Raw genomic sequence first — 18,871 nt, 5'->3', positions numbered from 1 at the left:
CCCTGCCTTATGTGATGAGGTTATTTCCATTTTCTGTATGTCAGCAAATTCCAAAATCAGAATACCATTTCTGGCATAAAATGTGAAGCTTCTTTTTCCCCCTTGATAGGATACATACTTTGAATTCTCTTCCCAGGATGATGATGGTTCTGGTTGATGCAGTCGTGGGTTCTTAGTCCTTTGGGATCCCAAACCAGAATTTGCCGATAGCCACCTATTGTCTCTGGTCAAGAAATAGATTTTCACTGTTTTAAAATTAATTTATCCATGTGGGGGTTGAACCTATGAATGCTTATTAAGCAACTTTGGAACATCAGACATACCGGGGTAAGGGTATGTCTTACTTATTCTGGACTTATTCTGTATTATGCTCACTGGCCCAACGTCCAGTAGGTGGACAGTATAAGGCAGATTTGTGCCCGATACAAAATGAGTTTCTGATGATACGAACCATCCTGTAATAGAACAGGCAGTTGTCTGCTAAAGTCATTGCACGTATTGAAGTCTTTCAAGATTGCTCTATATGACCGTCTTCCATGGAAATCAAACAAGACATTCTTGCATTGAGTGTCTGGACTGGATCATTTGTACAGCCAACTCGTAAATGAAATTTAAGCTCGTGCCCATCATGCCCACAAAGTCAAGTCGTTGCTATAATTACTTGACCTCTGGAATTAAAAATGATAATATATTTAAGAATTCAAATACCAGATCTTGGAATAAAATCTAGGAGATTTTGCCTTTGAACTTCCACCGTCCAGGTAGTTCGCCTTCTTCCTCGTGGGTGGAATCTTGACAGATCCCATGCTAAATTCATTTGCCCTTCTGTCGTTAAACACCACCTTTGCTTAGAAATGACACGTTTCAGAAAATAGTTACAAACTGAGAGGGATGGAGGCAAACCACAGGAGACTCTTAAATACAGAAAACAAACTGAGAGTTGATGGGGGCGCCAGGGAGAGGGAAAAATGGGTGATGGGCATTGAAGAGGGCACTTGTTGGGATGAGCACTGGGTGTCGTATGTAAACGATGAATCACGGGAATCTACCCCCAGAGCCAAGAGCACACTGTATCCACTGTATGTTAGCCAACTTGACAATAAGTTATATTAAAAAAGAAAAGAAAAGAAAAGAAATGACCCCTGGATGATTCAGTTGGTTAAGCATCTGACTCTTGATTTCAGCTCAGGTCATGATCTCAGGATCATGAGATTGAGCCCCATGTTGAGCTCTGCACTAGGCCTGGAGCCAATTAGGATTCTCTCTCTCTCTCTCTCTCTCTCTCTCTTTCTCTCTCTCTCTCTCTCTCTTTCTCTTCCCCTCTCCCCCCCGCCGTCCCTCTCCCTCTCTCCCTCAACTCCTCCCATCTCCACCCCCACTCATAGAAAGAAAGAAAGAAAGAAAGAAAGAAAGAAAGAAAGAAAGAAAGAAAGAAAGAAAGAAAGAAGGAAGGAAAAAGGCACATGTTTCAGTGGTGTCTGGCTGGCCCAGTTGGTAGAAAATGCAACTCTTGACCTTGGGGTCACAAGTTCAAGGCCCATGTTGAACATAGAACTTACATTCAAAATGAAAAAGAAAAAAAGAAATGACACCTTTTAGATCCAGATTATTTGGATTTTTATGGGAAATTCTGTTAAAAAAAAAAACAGAAAGAAAATCTGTTACTAGATAGAAACTTGGAATAAATGGCTTAGTTCCAATTTCTATAACCTTTGAAGATGTGTGCAAGAAGTTATAATGCATCTCTGTGTTTGTTCAATTGAATGCAGCATCAGGTGGTGTTAAAGACTTAGAAAATACAGCTTTCTCTAACAGGTATTCTACCAATAGACATTTCACATAGGCAGTGTACTCATAAACTCATAACAATGCTCCCCAAATACTCTAAAATCATAGGGTACTCTTTGAATCCCTGAAAAGCAATTAAATTGCTTTTAGGAAAAATTTGGTAACGAGTATGTACATGCTTATGTTTGGCATATATGGTAACTTATTTACCATGACATTTGAATGACCAAGTCTTTCCTACATTGCTGGATAATGAAGAGCTTGCTGTGATTAGGACAGGCCTATGTATTAGTGAAAGAGGGTGGCATGGCCGCGAGGGTGCTGGGGTATTGGATGGTAGGGTTGGATTCCGATCTTTATAGAAACTTCAAGAATACTTTTCCTGGTGTTTGACGGCTGAAAGCAACTGAAATGATCATCATTTGCTAGACAGGTCAGTAAATCATCATAAGAGGTCACACAGCTGTTTCAGGTACCCAGTGTTTTTTCTCCCATCCTCCTTAGCATGAGCCTGCTTTTTCCCTTCATGTCCTTAGAAAATCTGGGCAACCTGAAAAAGCGAGAAGAGCCACAACCAGTTTTAACTTTATAAGAGCTGTGTTTAAAGCCTTGGGAGGGGTGTAAAGAAAGTCGAGGAGGAAAAATACCTGAATAATTTTCAAGGGAAAATCTTTCTCTTCTCCTCTCCCCTGCCTGCCCTTCCCCTCTTCACTCCTTTTCTCTCCCCTTTCTTCTCTCTTGGAAAAACCATGAAGGAGAAATGTGTATACAGTAAAATGAAACCAAGCACATCTCTAGAGAACTGCCTGGGGGCTTCTTAAAAAACATCCGTGAAATGTTTCCATTTACTTTTTTTTTTTTTCTTAAGTGTTTATTTATTTTTGAGAGAGACCATGCACACACACGAGGCGGGAGGGGCAGAGAGAGAGAGAGAGAGGGAGACGGGATCCTAAGTGGGCTCTTTGCTGACAGCAGACAGCCCGATTGTGGGGCTCGAACTCACGAGCCGTGCGATCATGACCTGAGCTGAAGTCAAAAGCTGACTGAGCCGCCCAGGCACCCCTCGTTTACTTTTGCAAAGTATAATCATTGAAGAGCTGAGCAAATTGAACATTGGCAAGTAGATGGTACACATTGCGAGGATTGTATCTTTAGGTCTCTTACCTAGAATTTTAGTATTCCTCGGCTGTTTAGGAAAAATCCATGTTTATTAAGTGTTAGCTCTGACCTCATACTGTGCAACAATGAATGTTATGGAAAGCCAGAAACTGACATTCTCCAAATTGTTTTTGTCCAAATTATTAGGGAAAACAAAAGCAGTCTATTCCAGTCACCGAAGGCCAAGGGCACACCTCTCTTGTGAATGTATTAGGCTACATGAACCATAGATACCTCGTAAAGGCTCACGGTTGAGCAGCCTGCTTCGTCAGTGTTTTTCACTTCATAAATCCTTATCCTCATTAAAGCGTTTCATGAGAAGGCCTCTCCTTAAGCTGGCCGCACAGGGGAGGAGTCAGGGCCTGCTGTCCTGCGTGAGGCTTCCTTCAGACCAAAAACAAGTCACCAGGCTCTTGGGTTCAGGGGACCCCCAGAGAGTCCCAGGCCTTGCCTCCTGTTGGGATGGGGAAGAGGCACCTGTGTCTGGTTGCATTTTAACGTGTGGTCACCATGAGCATACGTAGATGTCCTGAGCCAGTGATGTATCAGAGAGAGCACGCGTAGCCTTCTGCGCCTTCCACTGACCAGCTTGGTGACTCTGTAGTTGTCGTGAAAAGACTTATCGTCATCTTCACGAAGCCCCAAAAAGAAAACATTTGCCTATAGCATGTAGCCAGTTGTTAGAAGACATTCCTCTGGTTGCCCAGGTGGTAGGACATGTATAAGTGGACTTGGGATACACTCGTCTGCCTTATTTATGACCACATTGACCCCTCTACAAAATAAAGTGATGTGCGTAAAATATTCTCAGAACATGCCATCAGTAAGCAGGATCTCTTCATCTTGTAAGTGTGCTTTGCAGAACTGTTGAACACTGAAGCCTAAATATTCAGTAGCATCTCTATTGTATTCCAGGGCTGGGTTTTGGAATCATCACTAACGCCCGGTCACACCTCTTCTTAAGTGACCTTGGACGAGCTATAAATCCTCTGCAAACTCAGCTCTGTCTCCTGCAAAATAGCCATCTAGCTGAGTTTGAGTGAGGATTAGAAACTGACGTGTCTGGTGCAGTGATTCAGCATGTAGGAAGCATCTAGAATGCATTAGTTCTTCCTTTTCTCTTAGCCAAAAATATAAGAGCTGAAATACAGAGATTTAAAAAAAATATTTTTTTTAACGTTTACTTATTATTGAGAGACAGAGAGACCCAGGCGCCCCTAGAGATTTTTTAAACAGCTTTATTGACATATAATTCACTTTCTGTGCAGTTCACCCACAGCAGAGAGATTTGAACTTCAAAGATTTGCTTGGGAAAACCAATTTCGTGATACTTTACCCATGTCTACAAATACATGTTTAAAGCCTTCATGAAATCCCTCTGTCCTAATTATCACATTGTCATGCTTTTCTCTTCTTCCTCATGTCGCAGCTCCTCGCTGCCCCCACTTCCATGGACACACATGTACATGCATACATACTGAAGCTAGCACAGACATGTTTTGTTTAAAAGGAAAAATCAGGGGCGCCTGGATGGCTCAGTCAGTCAGTTGAGTGTCCTACTTCGGCTCAGGTCATGATCTCATGGTTCGTGAGTTCAAGCCCCATGTTGGGCTCTGTGCCGATGGCTCAGAGTCTGGAGCCTGTTTCGGATTCTGTGTCTCCCTCTCTCTCTGCCTCTCCCCCACTTGTTTCTCTCTCTCTCTCTCTCTCTCTCTCTCTCTCTCTCTCTCTCCCTCCCCCTCCCTCCCTCCCTCCCTCCCTCCCTCTCTCTCCTTCCCTCTCCCTTTCCCTCCCTCTCCCTCTCCCTCTCTCTCCCTCTCCCTCTCCCCCCCTCGTCTCTCTCAAAAATAAACATTAAAAAAAATTTTTTTTTAAAGGAAGAATCAAAAATGTCCAAAATCTAATTGGAGGGGAAGTAGGCACCTTTTGGAAAACTCACCAGCAATTGCCGGTGGATTTGCAGGGCTCATGGGGACCCCTTGCAGAGGGAAGACAGCTCTGTTTTCAGCCTGTGACTTTTCTGTAGGTCCTTCTGCCATGTCCCACCAACCACTTAGCTGCCTGACTGAAAAGGGGGACAGCCCCAGTGAGACCACAGGAAATGGACCCCCCAACCTGGCCCACCCAAATCTGGACACGTTCACACCAGAGGAACTGCTACAGCAGATGAAGGAGCTCCTTACCGAGAACCATCAGCTCAAAGGTGAGCGGCCGCCGGCCCCCGTGTTCTCCATCCACCCTGGGCCTTCGTGAACCGCATCTCTTTGCGAAGAGCCTTGATGGTGAGCTCCCTTCTCTCCGTTTCACTACCTGGAGAGAGAGCCCAGAGTTTAGCTTTTGGTAAGGCAAACATTGCTGCCAATGTTTACCTCGGGATGCAGGTAAGAATAAAAAGCACTTACATACCTCAGGGAAATGGCCCAGTGACATTTAGCCCGTTTAGAAGGAAACAGGGAGAAACGCTACTATTATTCCAGAGTTAGTCCTAAATATGCCCTTGTTCACAGAGAGCATCCCAGTGTCTCAGGCTGTGGCTTCTGGCAGGACCGGTGTTGGAGGCTGTGCCCTACCACGTGGGCTGTAGCACAGGCACCCAAACCAGTTTTGTTTTCTGGAGTCTTTGGAGGACGAGAAACAACATTAGGCCCCCTCGTCCTATCTGGAAACAAAAACCACTCACCTTGCTGCAGTCTTTTTGCTGCTGAGCCTGGGGCTCAGGCCAAGTACGGCTTCTTTGGATTCCGAGCTACAGGGTGAAGGTAGTCCAGAGGGAGGTGGGATTCATCCAGTCAAGTCTGATGCGCGACACTCTCACTCTGAACCTCCTACAGAAGCCATGAAGCTGAATAATCAGGCTATGAAAGGGCGATTTGAAGAGCTTTCAGCCTGGACAGAGAAACAGAAGGAAGAACGCCTATTTTTTGAGATACAGAGCAAGGAAGCCAAAGAGCGTCTCGTGGCTTTGAGTCATGAAAATGAAAAATTGAAGGAAGAACTCAGAAAACTAAAAGGGAAAACAGAAAGGCCCCTTGAGGTGAGTGAGCAGACTGATCTGTTACGATTTTATTTTCTTTTAGTTACATTTAGAGTGGAATCTTACTCGTCTAGACTTCTAGATCAAACTTTTTACGGTTCAGGCTAGACAAGTCCTGTTTTGTTTTTAATTTTTTAAAAATGTTTATTTTTGACAGAGAGAGACAGACAGACAGAGCATGAGCGGGGGAGGGGCAGAGAGAGAGGGAGACACAGAATCCGAAGCAGGCTCCAGGCTCCAAGCTGTCAGCACAGAGCCTGACGTGGGGCTCGAAATCACAGACAGCGAGATCATGACCTGAGTCAAAGTCAGACCCTCAACCGACTGAGCCACCCAGGCGTCCCATCTAGACAAGTGTTTTGTATCATCTTGAAAAAATTGGGGCACCTGGATGGCTCAAGCAGTTGGGCATCCAACTCTTGATTCAGCTCAGGTCATGATCCCAGGAGTCATGGGATTGAGCCCCGCGTCAGGTTCCACACTAAAGGTGTGGAGCCTGCTTGGGACTCTCTCTCTCAAAATAAATAAACATTTGAAAAAAATAAATAAAAAGAAAGAAAATACTGTTCTTGCTGAGAAGGTTGGTTGCAACTTCAAGGGTCGTGTATGATTTCTGTTGGGGCAAGGAAGTTTGTACAGCTTTGACCATAGTGATTATAGTCAAAAGAAGGTTGTAGTTATAAATCAGTATTTTGTATTCATTGTAGACGGTGCAGATAACCTCTGCCTAGAACCACCCAAGGGTTAGCTTTTAGTTTCTGTCTTTGATATAAAATCACATTAAAAAAAAATCTATGATTCGGGGAGTACCTGGGTGGCGCAGTTGGTTAAGCGTCCGACTTTGGCTCACGTCACGATCTCACGCTTTGTGAGTTCAAGCCCTGCATCTGTGCTGACAGCTCGGAGCCTGGAGCCGCCTTCAGGTTCTGTGTCTCCCTCTCTCTCTCCCCCTCCCCTGCGCACATTCGTCGTTCTCCCTCTCTCTCTCAAAAATAAATAAGCATTAAAAAAACAAAATCTATGACTGGGAAGTTTTGCTTACCGATCTTGTCCTTCCCCCCAGTCTACCCTAGAGATTCCTCAATTTACATTTTACATTTACTTTTGGAAAATGGTGCGACACATCATGTTGTGGCAGGAGGCTGTAGGGTTGCTACATTTTCATTGACCCAGAGAACCGGAGAAAAGTGCCCACAGCTGGGAGTGGATGTTAAAGATGCGAGTGGAAGAAAACAGGTTGTGTCAGAACACACTTGAATCGTCTGCCCATATTGTAGGGCTCACTGGACATTGTTCATTAGGATGGACATCTGCTCGTCACTTTCTCCCCAACCTTGAACTTAGCAGCCCTCAGAAGGATGGAGCACTGGTTTGGCTCAGGGAGGATGGAATCGAGGCATCAGTGATTTCCTTGAGATACCTTGAGCTCCATTGACCTCTGATTTCTTGGGTAAAGAGTGCAAAGAAAGATAAAGGAAAGAAAGTAATGAGAAGAGGACAAGCTGGAATAATCTAAAGAACGAAGAGCTATTGAGAGAAATATTGTGGTTTAGGTCAGTGCTTTACTCCTCAATCCCTGCTCATGGGACAGCGTGGACATTCTGCTTTCATAAACTTATGTGTGTATGGGAAACGATTCATTGCTGATAAGACTCTTCACATCTGATGCTTGAACTTGTCTTACAGTTCAAAGAGCATTAAGTCACTACTTTGGGGGAAGTCTCTCAGTGTCGAAATATTTTCGAGGTAGAATGCTCTGAAGACATGATCACCTGGTGGGATATATGAATGTGTTTTCTACTCTCTGGAAGAAAATATCTTACACTGTTTTCCTCCTTGGTCTTTGGGATGTGAGCTGACAGCTGGCATCAGCCTGCTGGGGACTATTGCACTAGAGCTCAGAAAGAAGCTTCCAGAAGCACTTTGCTTGAAATAGTCTGCCTATGGGTTTTCCTAAAACGTCCCACTATTGGAAGAAGTTGAGAACAGAGCTGGAGCTCTGGACAGCTTCTTGCAATGCAGAAGATCAGATAAAACAAGCTATAAACAAGACTCAGAAGTGAGTCCTTGGGACACAGGACTTGGGTGCTTGGACAGAGATACTTACAGCTCTTTAAAACCCTGGGTCATCAGCTTTTCCCCCAAAATACGCCTCCCAGGCCTGCCTATTGCTTCCCTGCCTCCTCTTTGCTGTTTTTTTTCATGGACCAGTTGAGGTGATTTGTAGAATTTAGGCTCTCATTTTCCTGACTTGAAGCCCTCAAAGCCTCTGACTTTTCTCAATCTTGCTGACCCATCCTCGCTGCTGGTTCTCCAGGGAGTCCCCTGTAGCCACCAGAGCCTCTCACGTGTTCTGTGCCACACAAGGAAAGGGGAGTAGGGAATTTCCTTTGGAGATCTGCCTTCTGATTGTCAGGGTGACAGTACAATCAATTGGACAGTAATTATTCTGTCCAATTTCATGGAATCATAAATTATAACCATCTGTACAGAGAACTTGTTAACTTTTAATTGCACAGATTGTGAGGCAGAGGTCATTAGATGGATGTTTCTTCTAGGATTATGAAATGGCATGTTCACCTGGGCAGATTCCCAGGACAGCGTGATGGAGACATGATACAAGCACACAAGAAGTAGAGTCATTGTGTTGCGTGAAAGTCAGCGGCAGGCACTCAACAGAAATAAAAGACGTTAACAAATGATGGAGTTGGGGTTGATCAGAGAGAATAAAATGTGCGCATTCTAGTCCAGGAAGGGAATGGAAAGGGTCTCATTAGTAAAAGGAAGAGATTTAACTTGTTATTTTACGAGGTTTTACGGCCAAATAAGTAGATTCCGAATTGCCCAAGGATAGGGAAGAGATCCTCACCGTTGCAAAAAAGGAAATTAACCTGACAGTCTGAGATTCCAGAATCGTGGCTTTATATCCCTTGTCCTCAGACACTTGGTTAAAACTCTGTTTCCTACCCTTTATGGCAAGATTGTTTTAAAAATCCATTTAGAAGATGTCCTCAGACGGGTCCAACAGGAAAATGCGAAGATTCCTAATAGGGCGTGTCCTCACCCTCACCTGCTTACCTCCTGGTTCCAGGCCAAGAGTGCCTCTCCTTTGATTGTTTCTGTCCCTGCACATTTATGTTTCTTTGGGACGGGTCATGACCGAGACGGGATGCCCAGGCTGGTAACTAACCATTCCTTGCATGCCTGACTCCTCAGGTTCACCATGAGTTCTTTTCTCTCGGGCCTGTGGTGGTTTCATGGCAAGGGAAGGCCCCTGGGGAAGGAACAGCACGATCTCACTGGTGTGAGGGGCACTCTCTTGTTGCATATTAATCCGTTTCCTTCCGCTTTCTACTATTTCTTGGACCAGCTGGTTTATCATCCGTACATATTCTTTCTGGTGCTTTCTTGGTTCCACTCAGAGCCTCTGGGTCGGTTTACAGTTCCTTAGGAAATCTATTAGAGACATGGGGTGTGTGTGTATGTGTGTGTGTGAGAGAGAGAGAGAACTTTCTGATGTGTTGTAAATCTCTGATGATCTCAGGTATGTATTTCTGGTGGTCTCATGTTTATAGAAGCAATGAAGGTTTCCTGAGGAGGAAACCAGAGAGGTCTACAAGGTCACAGCTGGAAGAGACCAACGAAACCATTTGGTGCCACCATATTCCTTTCTAACCCAAGAAAAAGAAAACCAAAAGAGGCCAAAAGAGGTCAAGCCATTAAGGGAATGCACTCATGGCCGCACACACAGCGATTAGCAGGGTGTGGACTGAAATCTGTTTTCCTTACTCCCAAGTGCAAGCATTGCGTCTAAACAGGGTCTCTCTCTTATGCCACGTGCAATAATTACAACAAGAGGAAAGCAGCACATACTTGATATTAGCGAAAGGTGAATATTTATTACTAATGTGTATATAGGCCAGAAGTTAATTTTTTTTACCTTTGGTAGCAGCCTCTGAATTTTCAGTTTTTATTTCTCACCAGGCTTACTTTTAGCAACCTGAAAACACCAATGTAGTATATTATAGCAGCCAGCCTGCATGCCCTGGAGAATTTTGGAACTTTTGTTGTCTTTGGCCATTTGTGTGTCAAGTAATGAAACGTCTTGATGCTTTGGCTTCTAACTATACATGACAAGTATGGGGGCGTGAGGAGTTCTGCATTTGTAGGAAGAAAAAAAGATAAGAGGTTGATGCCCTTATTTCCTGAGATTTTTGGACCACAACTTACGAGTGTACCATCGTCGAAGTCTGACTGGTTGTCTTCATATCAGATTATTCCAGTGTGCTGAGGAAGTCTTTCCTTTTTGTCATGAGGTTATTTTAATTTTCTATTTGAATGTAATAAAATCATGTAAATTTTTCTTTTTAAAAATTTACATGAAAATACATCTCCAAGAAAAGGCTAGAATTTTCTACCATAAAGCTTAATTGTCTTGCCGTGGGGTGTGGGGACACTTGAGTTTGACGACCAGGTGTTCGTTTGATTCACTGATTCACTTGGCTTCTCGTCATTTCCAGGACCCCACTGGGGACCCCAAAGTTCCCAAGGCAGAAGCAGACCAGGAAATGGAACAGCTGAAGACCCAGGTGGCCCGTCTTCAAGCTGAAAAGGCAGATCTGCTGGGCATCGTGTCTGAACTACAGCTCAAGCTGAACTCAGGCGGCCCCTCGGAAGACTCCTTTGTTGAAATCAGGATGGCTGTAAGTGTCCTGGTTTTGATTTTGTTTTAAGCAAATTACAAAAGACCTCACATAGACACCTAGATGGTGGGGGAATTTCAGCATCACCATCGCCAAGATAAATTGGCTCCTGTTTTTAAGCATAACATAATGCTCGTAAAGTTTATCATAGCAGCAATGGAAGAATGTTGATTACCTTTTATGACAAAAGAGGTAGTTTTTTTTCTTCCCATGTGTCCTGACAAACCAGACATTTTGTGACAGATCTAAAAAAACAAAACAACTTTTTTCAAGCCAGGTCCTTAGGGGTGGTCAGCATTGGCCTTGGGTGAGTAGAATCATGATCCGATGCAGGAAACTGATGTCTTTAAAATAATAGGACCTTCTTTTTCCAACGAGTCTTGCAAGGAACTGTGGTTTGTTAAAAACAAGAAGTGGAGAAAAGAGCAGAGCCACTGGAGTTATGGGTGAGGGTCGACCTTGACTTCGCCCCCACTTCTTATAGCAGCTGCCTGGGTGCCTCCAAGAGCGGAGTTTAAAGCCCACAGTGTCCGACACGTTTCTGTGGAAGCGAAAACGCAGTGAGCTCAGTAACACAGTGAAGTGGCAGGTGCCAGCCTGTTCCTGAGCACATGAGTGGCATCTGTTGTGGCCACATCTGGGTATGCACGTGGTCTGGCCAAAGAGCAGGGCAGGTAGATGAACCACGGAAGGGCCTCCCCTTCATCGCTGCTAAAAAAGATGGATTAATGAGGGAGAAGAACACCTAAGGACGAGGTCCTCTGTGATACACACTGGCATTTGGGTTTTGCCAAACCGTACATCTGATAGAGGAAAAGAGATCGCGTCTCTGAGAGAGAAAAATGTACCTTGGAAATAAGTAGTGGGGAACTCGTAAATGGCTAAACTTCTGGGCGTGTCGGAATTACTAGTGCAATGCACGACTCTCTGCTTTCCAACTCATTTCCTGCCCTAAAGAGTAATAGGATGGGGAGATGACTCTCAATAACCTTGCCAAACATGCTCCCAAATAAATCTTTGGGTGCACTAATGGCAGCTGAAATCAGGAGAATTCAAATACCAAATGGAGGGGTGTCTGGGTGGCTCAAGTTGGTTAAGCGTCCGGCTTCGGCTCAGGTCATGATCTCACAGTTCGTGGGTTCAAGCCCCACGTTGGGCTCCGTGCCGACACCTTGGAGCCTGGAGCCTGCTTCGGACCCTGTGACTCCCTTTCTCTCTCTGCCCCTCCCTGCTCATGCTTTGTGTCTGTCTGTCTGTCTTGTCTGTCTCTCTCTAGGAAATAAACATTAAAAAAACAATAAATAAAATACCAAGTGGAAAGCACGCTCTGCCAGAGTGCCCTTTCTGCAGATGACCAAAGATTATGAAACAAATTTGACCAAACAGCTTTCACCTTCTGCAAATAACTGGCAAAATTCAGGAAGTCCCAAAAGCATATCAGAAGTTTCCAAATGAGGCTTCTTCCTTTAGGGCGCGTGGTTAGCATAATATGCTCCTTCACTGATCTGATAGTGACAGTTATTTTTAGCGTAAATGTGCTTTTCTTGCCTTGTTTCTGTGAACCAGAAAACGCTGCCTAAGATTTAGGAAGAATGTACACAATCAGAATTAACTATCTTTGTGCATTTTCAGAAGATTTTTCCTGCAAGTTCATTGGAATATACATGTCTTTCAAATCATTTAACGGGCCTTAGACTTCTTCTTCCCTTAAACGGCCCACGGTGTGTATGAATTTCTAATAGGAGCCAACCTTGTGCTTTGTGTGAGCCTTGCCCACAGAAAGCAGCCTCTTTTTCAACGTGGCTTCAGCAAGTTCCGACATCGTGCATTTTAAAGGCCTGTATAGGGAAGGTGTGTGGAGTTGTCACTAGCACCGTGTGACCTATATTTGGGAAAGAAGGGAACTGCCAAGTAGAAGGAGGAGATAAGCTTTCATGTGTTTGGGGTCAGGTTGACTGCTCGGGATGAGAGACCAACCTTCACGCCGTGGCCCTAGATATTTATAATCCTGACAGGGTGTGCAGGGTGAGGGAAGGGTAAAGTTCCGTTCCATTTCAGTGACCTAATTTAAACATCTCACATTCAAATGTTGGTAGATTTCTTGGGTGGCATGCCATCAAAATTCTTGATCTATTGCCTTTTTCTCTTCTGGTAAAGCATTTTTCTCGCAGACATATCATGTCAAATCCCTTTCATTTCTGCCTTGACAGGAAGGAGAAGCAGATGTGGCACTGAAAGAAATCAAGACAAGTCCTGGGCCCACAAGAACTGATTCCGTTGACACGTAGGTGAAGAAGGGCTAAGGCCGTCGGAGACACCCTTGCTGGGAGGTCAAACGTGATGGGCTGCAGAAGTCAATTCTTACTAATTTATACCAGGACCTTTGAAGAATGTTCAATTTGAATGATACTTAATATGTTGCAACCCAAACTGGCTGATAATCAGAACAATGTTGGGTGCCTTTGTAGGCTAACTCCCCCTCACCTCTCTGTTTAGATGTGTTTCAACTCCCATCAGATGAGAAGTGAAAACATACTCGCTCTTAATCAAGACTTCTGTTTCCCAATTTATCAGTATAGTTTGAGCTGGACCAGGCTGTCCAGCTTGATAAAGGGGGTTGTTAGCATTTTCTCTTCCCTGATCAGTCCCAAATATAAGCCAGGGTGACTGATAGGGAGTAACCTTCTCTAGGGATGACTGTTAGTGCCCTGAGTCACTGTCCTACCCACTTTCCAGAGGTCTTACATGTGGAGTCTCAAATTGACCTGTTGTAAGTAGATAACTAGGAAGCAGACATCTTAAATGGTGGCGGCGGGGGTGGAGTGGGGAGCTCAGAGGAAGAGATGGGAGAGGACTTGGGCAATCGGGGGTCTTGCGCCTTGCACTCACGAGGAATGGGCTGTTGGCTCATCCTCTGTGAGCGGATTACTGCCGTATTAGTCTATTTGAAAGAGACAGTTACCTGAAAATTTCTCTAGGAATCTCTTCTCTCATAGACTTTTAATACCTTTTGTTTCTAGAACTTAATGAATGTATTTATAAAACGTCAAAATGGGTGGTGGTTTTTTTTTTTTCGAATTATGTTACCAAGCCCTTGCACAAGGAAGAAAATAAATGTTAGATGATATTCTTATATCCAACAGGGCAGTTGGCATCAATGAAAGCTATCCCTTTTTTACTTAACAATTCCTCGGCTTTCTCCCATGTTGCTTTTTTAGTATTGGAGGACTTTCCTGAACGTGGTGGGAAGGAAAAAAGCCCTGTTTGAAATTTCCGAGCCACTTCCTCCTCATTTATATCCACCTGCCAAAACCACTTCCCCTTTTAAGCCACAGGTTTTTTTTTTCAAGATTTTATTTTTAAGTAATCTCTACACCCAATGTGGGGCTCAAACTTAAAACCCTGAGATCAAGAGCCACAGGCTCCTGACTGAGTTAGCCAGGTGCCCCCAGGCCACAGTTCTTGTCAATAACAGCTTCCTTGCCTTGTTTGAAGGTATATTAAGGGAGCATCTGGGGGGCTCAGTCGGTTAAGCATCGGACTCTTGATTTCCGCTCAGGTCATGATCTCGGAGTTTGTGAGTTCAAGCCCCACACCGGACTCTGTGCTGTTAGCCCAGAGCCCACTTAGGCATCTCTCTTCTCCTCTCCCTGTGCCCTTCCCCGACTCATTCTTTTTTTTCTCTCTCTCACTCAAAAATAAATAAATGAACATTTTAAAAAAAGAAAGTGGGTCACTTGGGTAGCTCAGTGGGTTAAGCATCCAACTTCAGCTCAGGTCGTGATTTCATGGTTCATGGATTCAAGCCCTGCATCAGGCTCTGGGCTGACAGCTCAGAGCCTGGAGCCTGTTCTGGAGTCTGTGTCTCCCTCTCTCTCTGCCCCTCCCCCCTCACACTCTCTCCCTTTTTCTCAAAAATAAACATTAAATAAACATAACATTATTATTATTATTATTATTATTATTATTATTATTATATCAAGGAGTCATAGATTGATTTCTGGGTTTGGAGTTTGAGCTTTGGAGTCAGGAACCGGCATTTAATCCTGTTTATGAGACACGTGAACTTGGTTAGATGCCACGAGCATCGGCACAGTCACCCGGGAAGTGTAGTTACCACACCCATGGTCCTGGTTTTATTTGTGGATGAACTGCTTCTTGATTTCATCAGAGTTGAAATCAAGAAAAATATTTGACATACCAACAGTGCCTACATTTCTCTGCTCTAATGATTTGAAATCAGAAACAAAAATGATTTTTTTCTCTTGACTTGAGAACGTCAAGCAGGAGAAAGGCCGGTGGTCTGCGTGTCACAGGCAGCAGGCCTGCTTGTGTCCTTTGTATAACTGTGGTCCTCTCTGAGGCTGGTTCTCTAGGAAGGCCAGGCACTGGAAACCAGGGCCACCTCTGGTCCCGTGGGCCCTGTGGTCTGATGTTGTGGGCACACCGGCCATTTGGAGGAAGCGAGCGTGTGCTTCCCAGAAAGCATGGAGGAGTGGGGCCCTGGTGGGTGCAGGGCCACCTGCGTTTTTGGTCTGTAAATGAGAGTTGTTTGGAAAGTGTTCTGGGAAGCAGTTCCTTTAAGTTGGTTCCAGTTATACTCACAGATACTTTGACATTTTTGTTTTCTGATGAAAACCTTTTAATGTGTATGCTGTTTTTGATCTAGGAGCAAATTTGCAGAAGGTGCCAGGAATTATTTGGAATTTGAAGAATTAACTGTGAGCCAGCTCCTGCTTTGTCTAAGGGAAGGAAACCAGAAGGTGGAGAGACTTGAAATTGCACTCAAGGAAGCCAAAGAAAGGTATGAAATAGGTAATTTGAACTATTCATGCCCTGGCACAGCTTTATAGAGATGTGATTAAGATACCAGATAATCCATCCACTTAAGGAATACATTTCAGTGTCGTCTAGAATATTCAGTCATGTAACCATTACCACATTATAATTTTAGAACATTTTTTTCCACCAAATAGGAAACCACTTCCCACTGACACTGAATCCTCATTCCCCTTCCCCAGTAATCAGTTTTCTGTCTCCACAGATTCGCTTTTTCTGGACATTTCGTATAAATGGAATCATATAATATGTGCACCTTAGTGATTGACTTATTTTACGTAGCATGTTTTCCAGGTTCATCCATGTTGTGGCGTGTGTCAGTTCTTCACTTCCTTTTTGTTGCCAAGAAAGAGTCAGTCCACCATGGGGCTGGACAACATTTTTTTTATTTATCAGCTGGTGAACGTTTTGCTTCCCAGTTTATGCCTATTGTGAATAATATTTGCTTTAAACATTCATGCACAATTTTTTGTGTGGAGGTATATATACATATATTTTTTTAATTCTCTAGGGTTATGTACCCAGGAGTGGGATTGCTGGGTCATTGGTAACTCTGTGGTTAATAGTTTGAGGAAATACCAAACTGTTATCCACATTGGCTGCTCCATTTTATGTTTCCACCAGCAATATATGAGGGTTCTACTTTCTCCCACGTCCTCACTGTGATTTTGATTTCATTTTCTTAACAACTAATATCTTTTCATGTTGCTCATTTGTATACCTTCCTTGAAGAAACATCCCTTGAAATCCTTTGCCCATTTAAAAAAAATGGATTGCCTTTTTATTACTGAGTTATAACAGTTCATTATATATTCAAGATGCAAATCCCTTATGAGGTATATGACTTGCAAATATATTCTCCCATTCTGTAGATTATCTCTTCAGTTCCTGGGTGCTATCATTGGCAGCACAATTTTTTTTTTTTATTTTTATGTAGTCCAGTTTATCTATTTTTCTTATGTCATTTATGCTTTTTGTGTTGTATCTAAGGAGCCATTGACTAATCCAGGGTCATGAGGATTCACTCCTATGTTTTCTCCTAAAAGGTTTATAGTTTTAGCTCCTACATTTAGGTCTCTGATCTATTTTCAGTTCATTTGTGTATATGGTGTGAGGTAGGGGACCAACTTCATTCTTTCATGTGTAGATTTCCATTCATCCATTAACACCATTTGTTGACCATTCTTTCCCTCACTGAACTGTCTTGCCCCCCTTGGAATAAATCAGTTGGCCATACCTGTAAAGATTAATTTCTAGACCCTCAATTTCATTCCTTTGATTTATATGCCTATTCTTTGCTAATACTACACTGTCTTGATTACTATAGTTTTGTAGTAAATTTTGGAATCAGGAGTAGTCAGGACGATTATTTTGGCTACTGTGGATTTCATGTTTTTCTGTATAAATCTTAGGATAAGTTTTTCAGTTTCTGTCGGGGGTGGGGTGGGGGGCAGTGGTGTGGAAAGCCAGCTGGGATTTTGTTAAGGATTGCATTGACCCTGGAGTTCAGTTTGGAGAGTTATGCCCTCTTAACATTGTTAAATGTTCTGATCCATGAAAGATAATCCATGGATTTATTTAGGTCAGCTGTAATGTATTTCAGTGATGTTTTGTTGTTTTCAACATATAGGTCATACACTGCTTTTCAAAATTTGTTCCTATGTATTCTGGTCTTTTTAGAACTGTATACATGAAATTGTTTTCTTAATTTCATTTTTGGAGTATTCTTTGGTAGTATGCAGAAATATCACTGGCTTTTTTTTTTTTTTTGTATATTATATATTGATCTTGTAGCTTGCAACCTTGTTAGAACTCACGTATTCGCACTATTAGTTTTTTAGTGGATTCCTTAGGATTTTCTTTATACAAGATCACATCATCTACAAAGAGATAGTGTTACTTCTTCCTTACCAACATGAAATACTTTGTATTTATTTTTCTTCCATTATTCCACTGGCTAGAATCTCTAGCACAATGTGAAATATAAGTTGAAAAAGCAGACATGCTTGTCTGTTCCTAACCTTAGAGGGAAGGCCTTCAGCCTTTTACCATCAAGTACAATGTTAGCTGTAAGGTTTCATAGATGCTGTGTCAAGTTGAGAAACTGCATTCTAGTTATAGATTGTTACAATTTTTATCATGAAGGGTTTTGGATTTTGTGAAATGCTTTCCATGTCTATGGGGATGATTATATGGGTTTTTAAAGCTTCTGTTAATATGATGTATTATACTGATTGATTTTCACATGTTAAACCTTTCATTCCTGGGTAAATCCCATTGGTCATGATGTATAATCCTTTCTATATGTTGCTAGTTTGGATTGCTAAAATTTTATTTAGGATTTTTGCATCTTTATTCTTAAGGGGTATTAGTCTGTAATTTTCTTTTCTTGTGATGCCTGTGTCTGTTTTTGGTATAAGGGAGATACCAGCCTCATAGAATGTGGTAGATGTGCAAACACACATAAATACTTAGGGGTAAAATTCATCTACGGTATAGAGTTGTGAAGTCAATAAATTTCTATGTGCAAATGTACTTTTTAGAAGTGCAAAATGCTAAACCACGTAAGACATGGAAGAGGTTACACAGTAGTTTTAGGACTCCAGTGATTGCAACATTTAATCATAAATATACTACAATATAATTAATTCTCTCAGAAGTTATAGATGCCTTATTGATCTTAAAATTCCAGCACTATAAGAAGCACTTCCTGGGGTCCCTGGGTGGCTCAGTCAGTTAAGCATTCGACTGTTGATCTCAGCTCAGGTCATGATCTCACGGTTTATGAGTTCAAGCCCCACGTCAGGCACTGCTAACAGCTCACTCCCCTGCTCACTCTATCTCTCTCTCTCAAAATAAACTTAAAAAAAAAAGTACTTTCTAACTGAAGCAGTTAAAATTTTTAACTATAGAAAGATGTTAAAATGTGAAACCTATGTTATTTATTCAGATGAGGTTAATCTGGAAAACACATTGGCCTTTGTCCGGTGACTTATCTGATAGCTTTTCAAAGGTGCTAAGGGTATGCTGGCTCTAAATCCTAGGTTTTTACACCATATGCTACTGCTGTCCCTTAGAAAATTTCAAAGGTTGACTTCTAGGAGACTAGCACCATGTATTCTCATGGAGCAAAATATTTGCCCTACCTTTTAGACAAATCCCAAAAGCATAGTTAACAGTGCACAGATAAATGAACAAAGGAATGGATGGATGAATGCCCTCCTTTTACACCTTAGTTATCACAGCTGGTTTTTGAAGGGAAGGAGTTACGTGTTGAAGAAGGCCCTCAGTAGCCTGGGTAATCCGTGTGTTTGTATTTTATAGTCAGGTTTACCCCTCCCATGTTCCA

The 18,871-nt window shown here is 42.8% G+C and overlaps 1 protein-coding gene across 8 annotated transcripts in view; it reads left to right on the top strand.

Moving 5' to 3' along the window:
- The window catches only part of OPTN (optineurin), a 39,933-nt gene that overhangs the window by 3,007 nt on the left and 18,055 nt on the right, over positions 1-18,871 (top strand). For 7 of the 8 annotated variants that reach the window (XM_058681873.1, XM_058681869.1, XM_058681876.1 and 4 more), the window contains exons 2-6: positions 4,973-5,149; positions 5,778-5,980; positions 10,501-10,683; positions 12,894-12,967; positions 15,353-15,487. In XM_058681873.1, coding sequence (XP_058537856.1) covers positions 4,984-5,149; positions 5,778-5,980; positions 10,501-10,683; positions 12,894-12,967; positions 15,353-15,487 — 761 coding nt within the window. In that variant the 5' untranslated portion in view covers positions 4,973-4,983. The remainder of the gene's footprint in view (positions 1-4,972; positions 5,150-5,777; positions 5,981-10,500; positions 10,684-12,893; positions 12,968-15,352; positions 15,488-18,871) is intronic. The other variant, XM_058681874.1, reaches the window with a different exon arrangement.

Source organism: Neofelis nebulosa, chromosome 8 (genome assembly GCF_028018385.1).
Source record: "Neofelis nebulosa isolate mNeoNeb1 chromosome 8, mNeoNeb1.pri, whole genome shotgun sequence".
Taxonomy (NCBI): Eukaryota; Metazoa; Chordata; class Mammalia; order Carnivora; family Felidae; genus Neofelis; species Neofelis nebulosa.
Note: the sequence above shows the minus strand (reverse complement) of the source record. Positions and strands in the feature narration are given on the sequence as shown.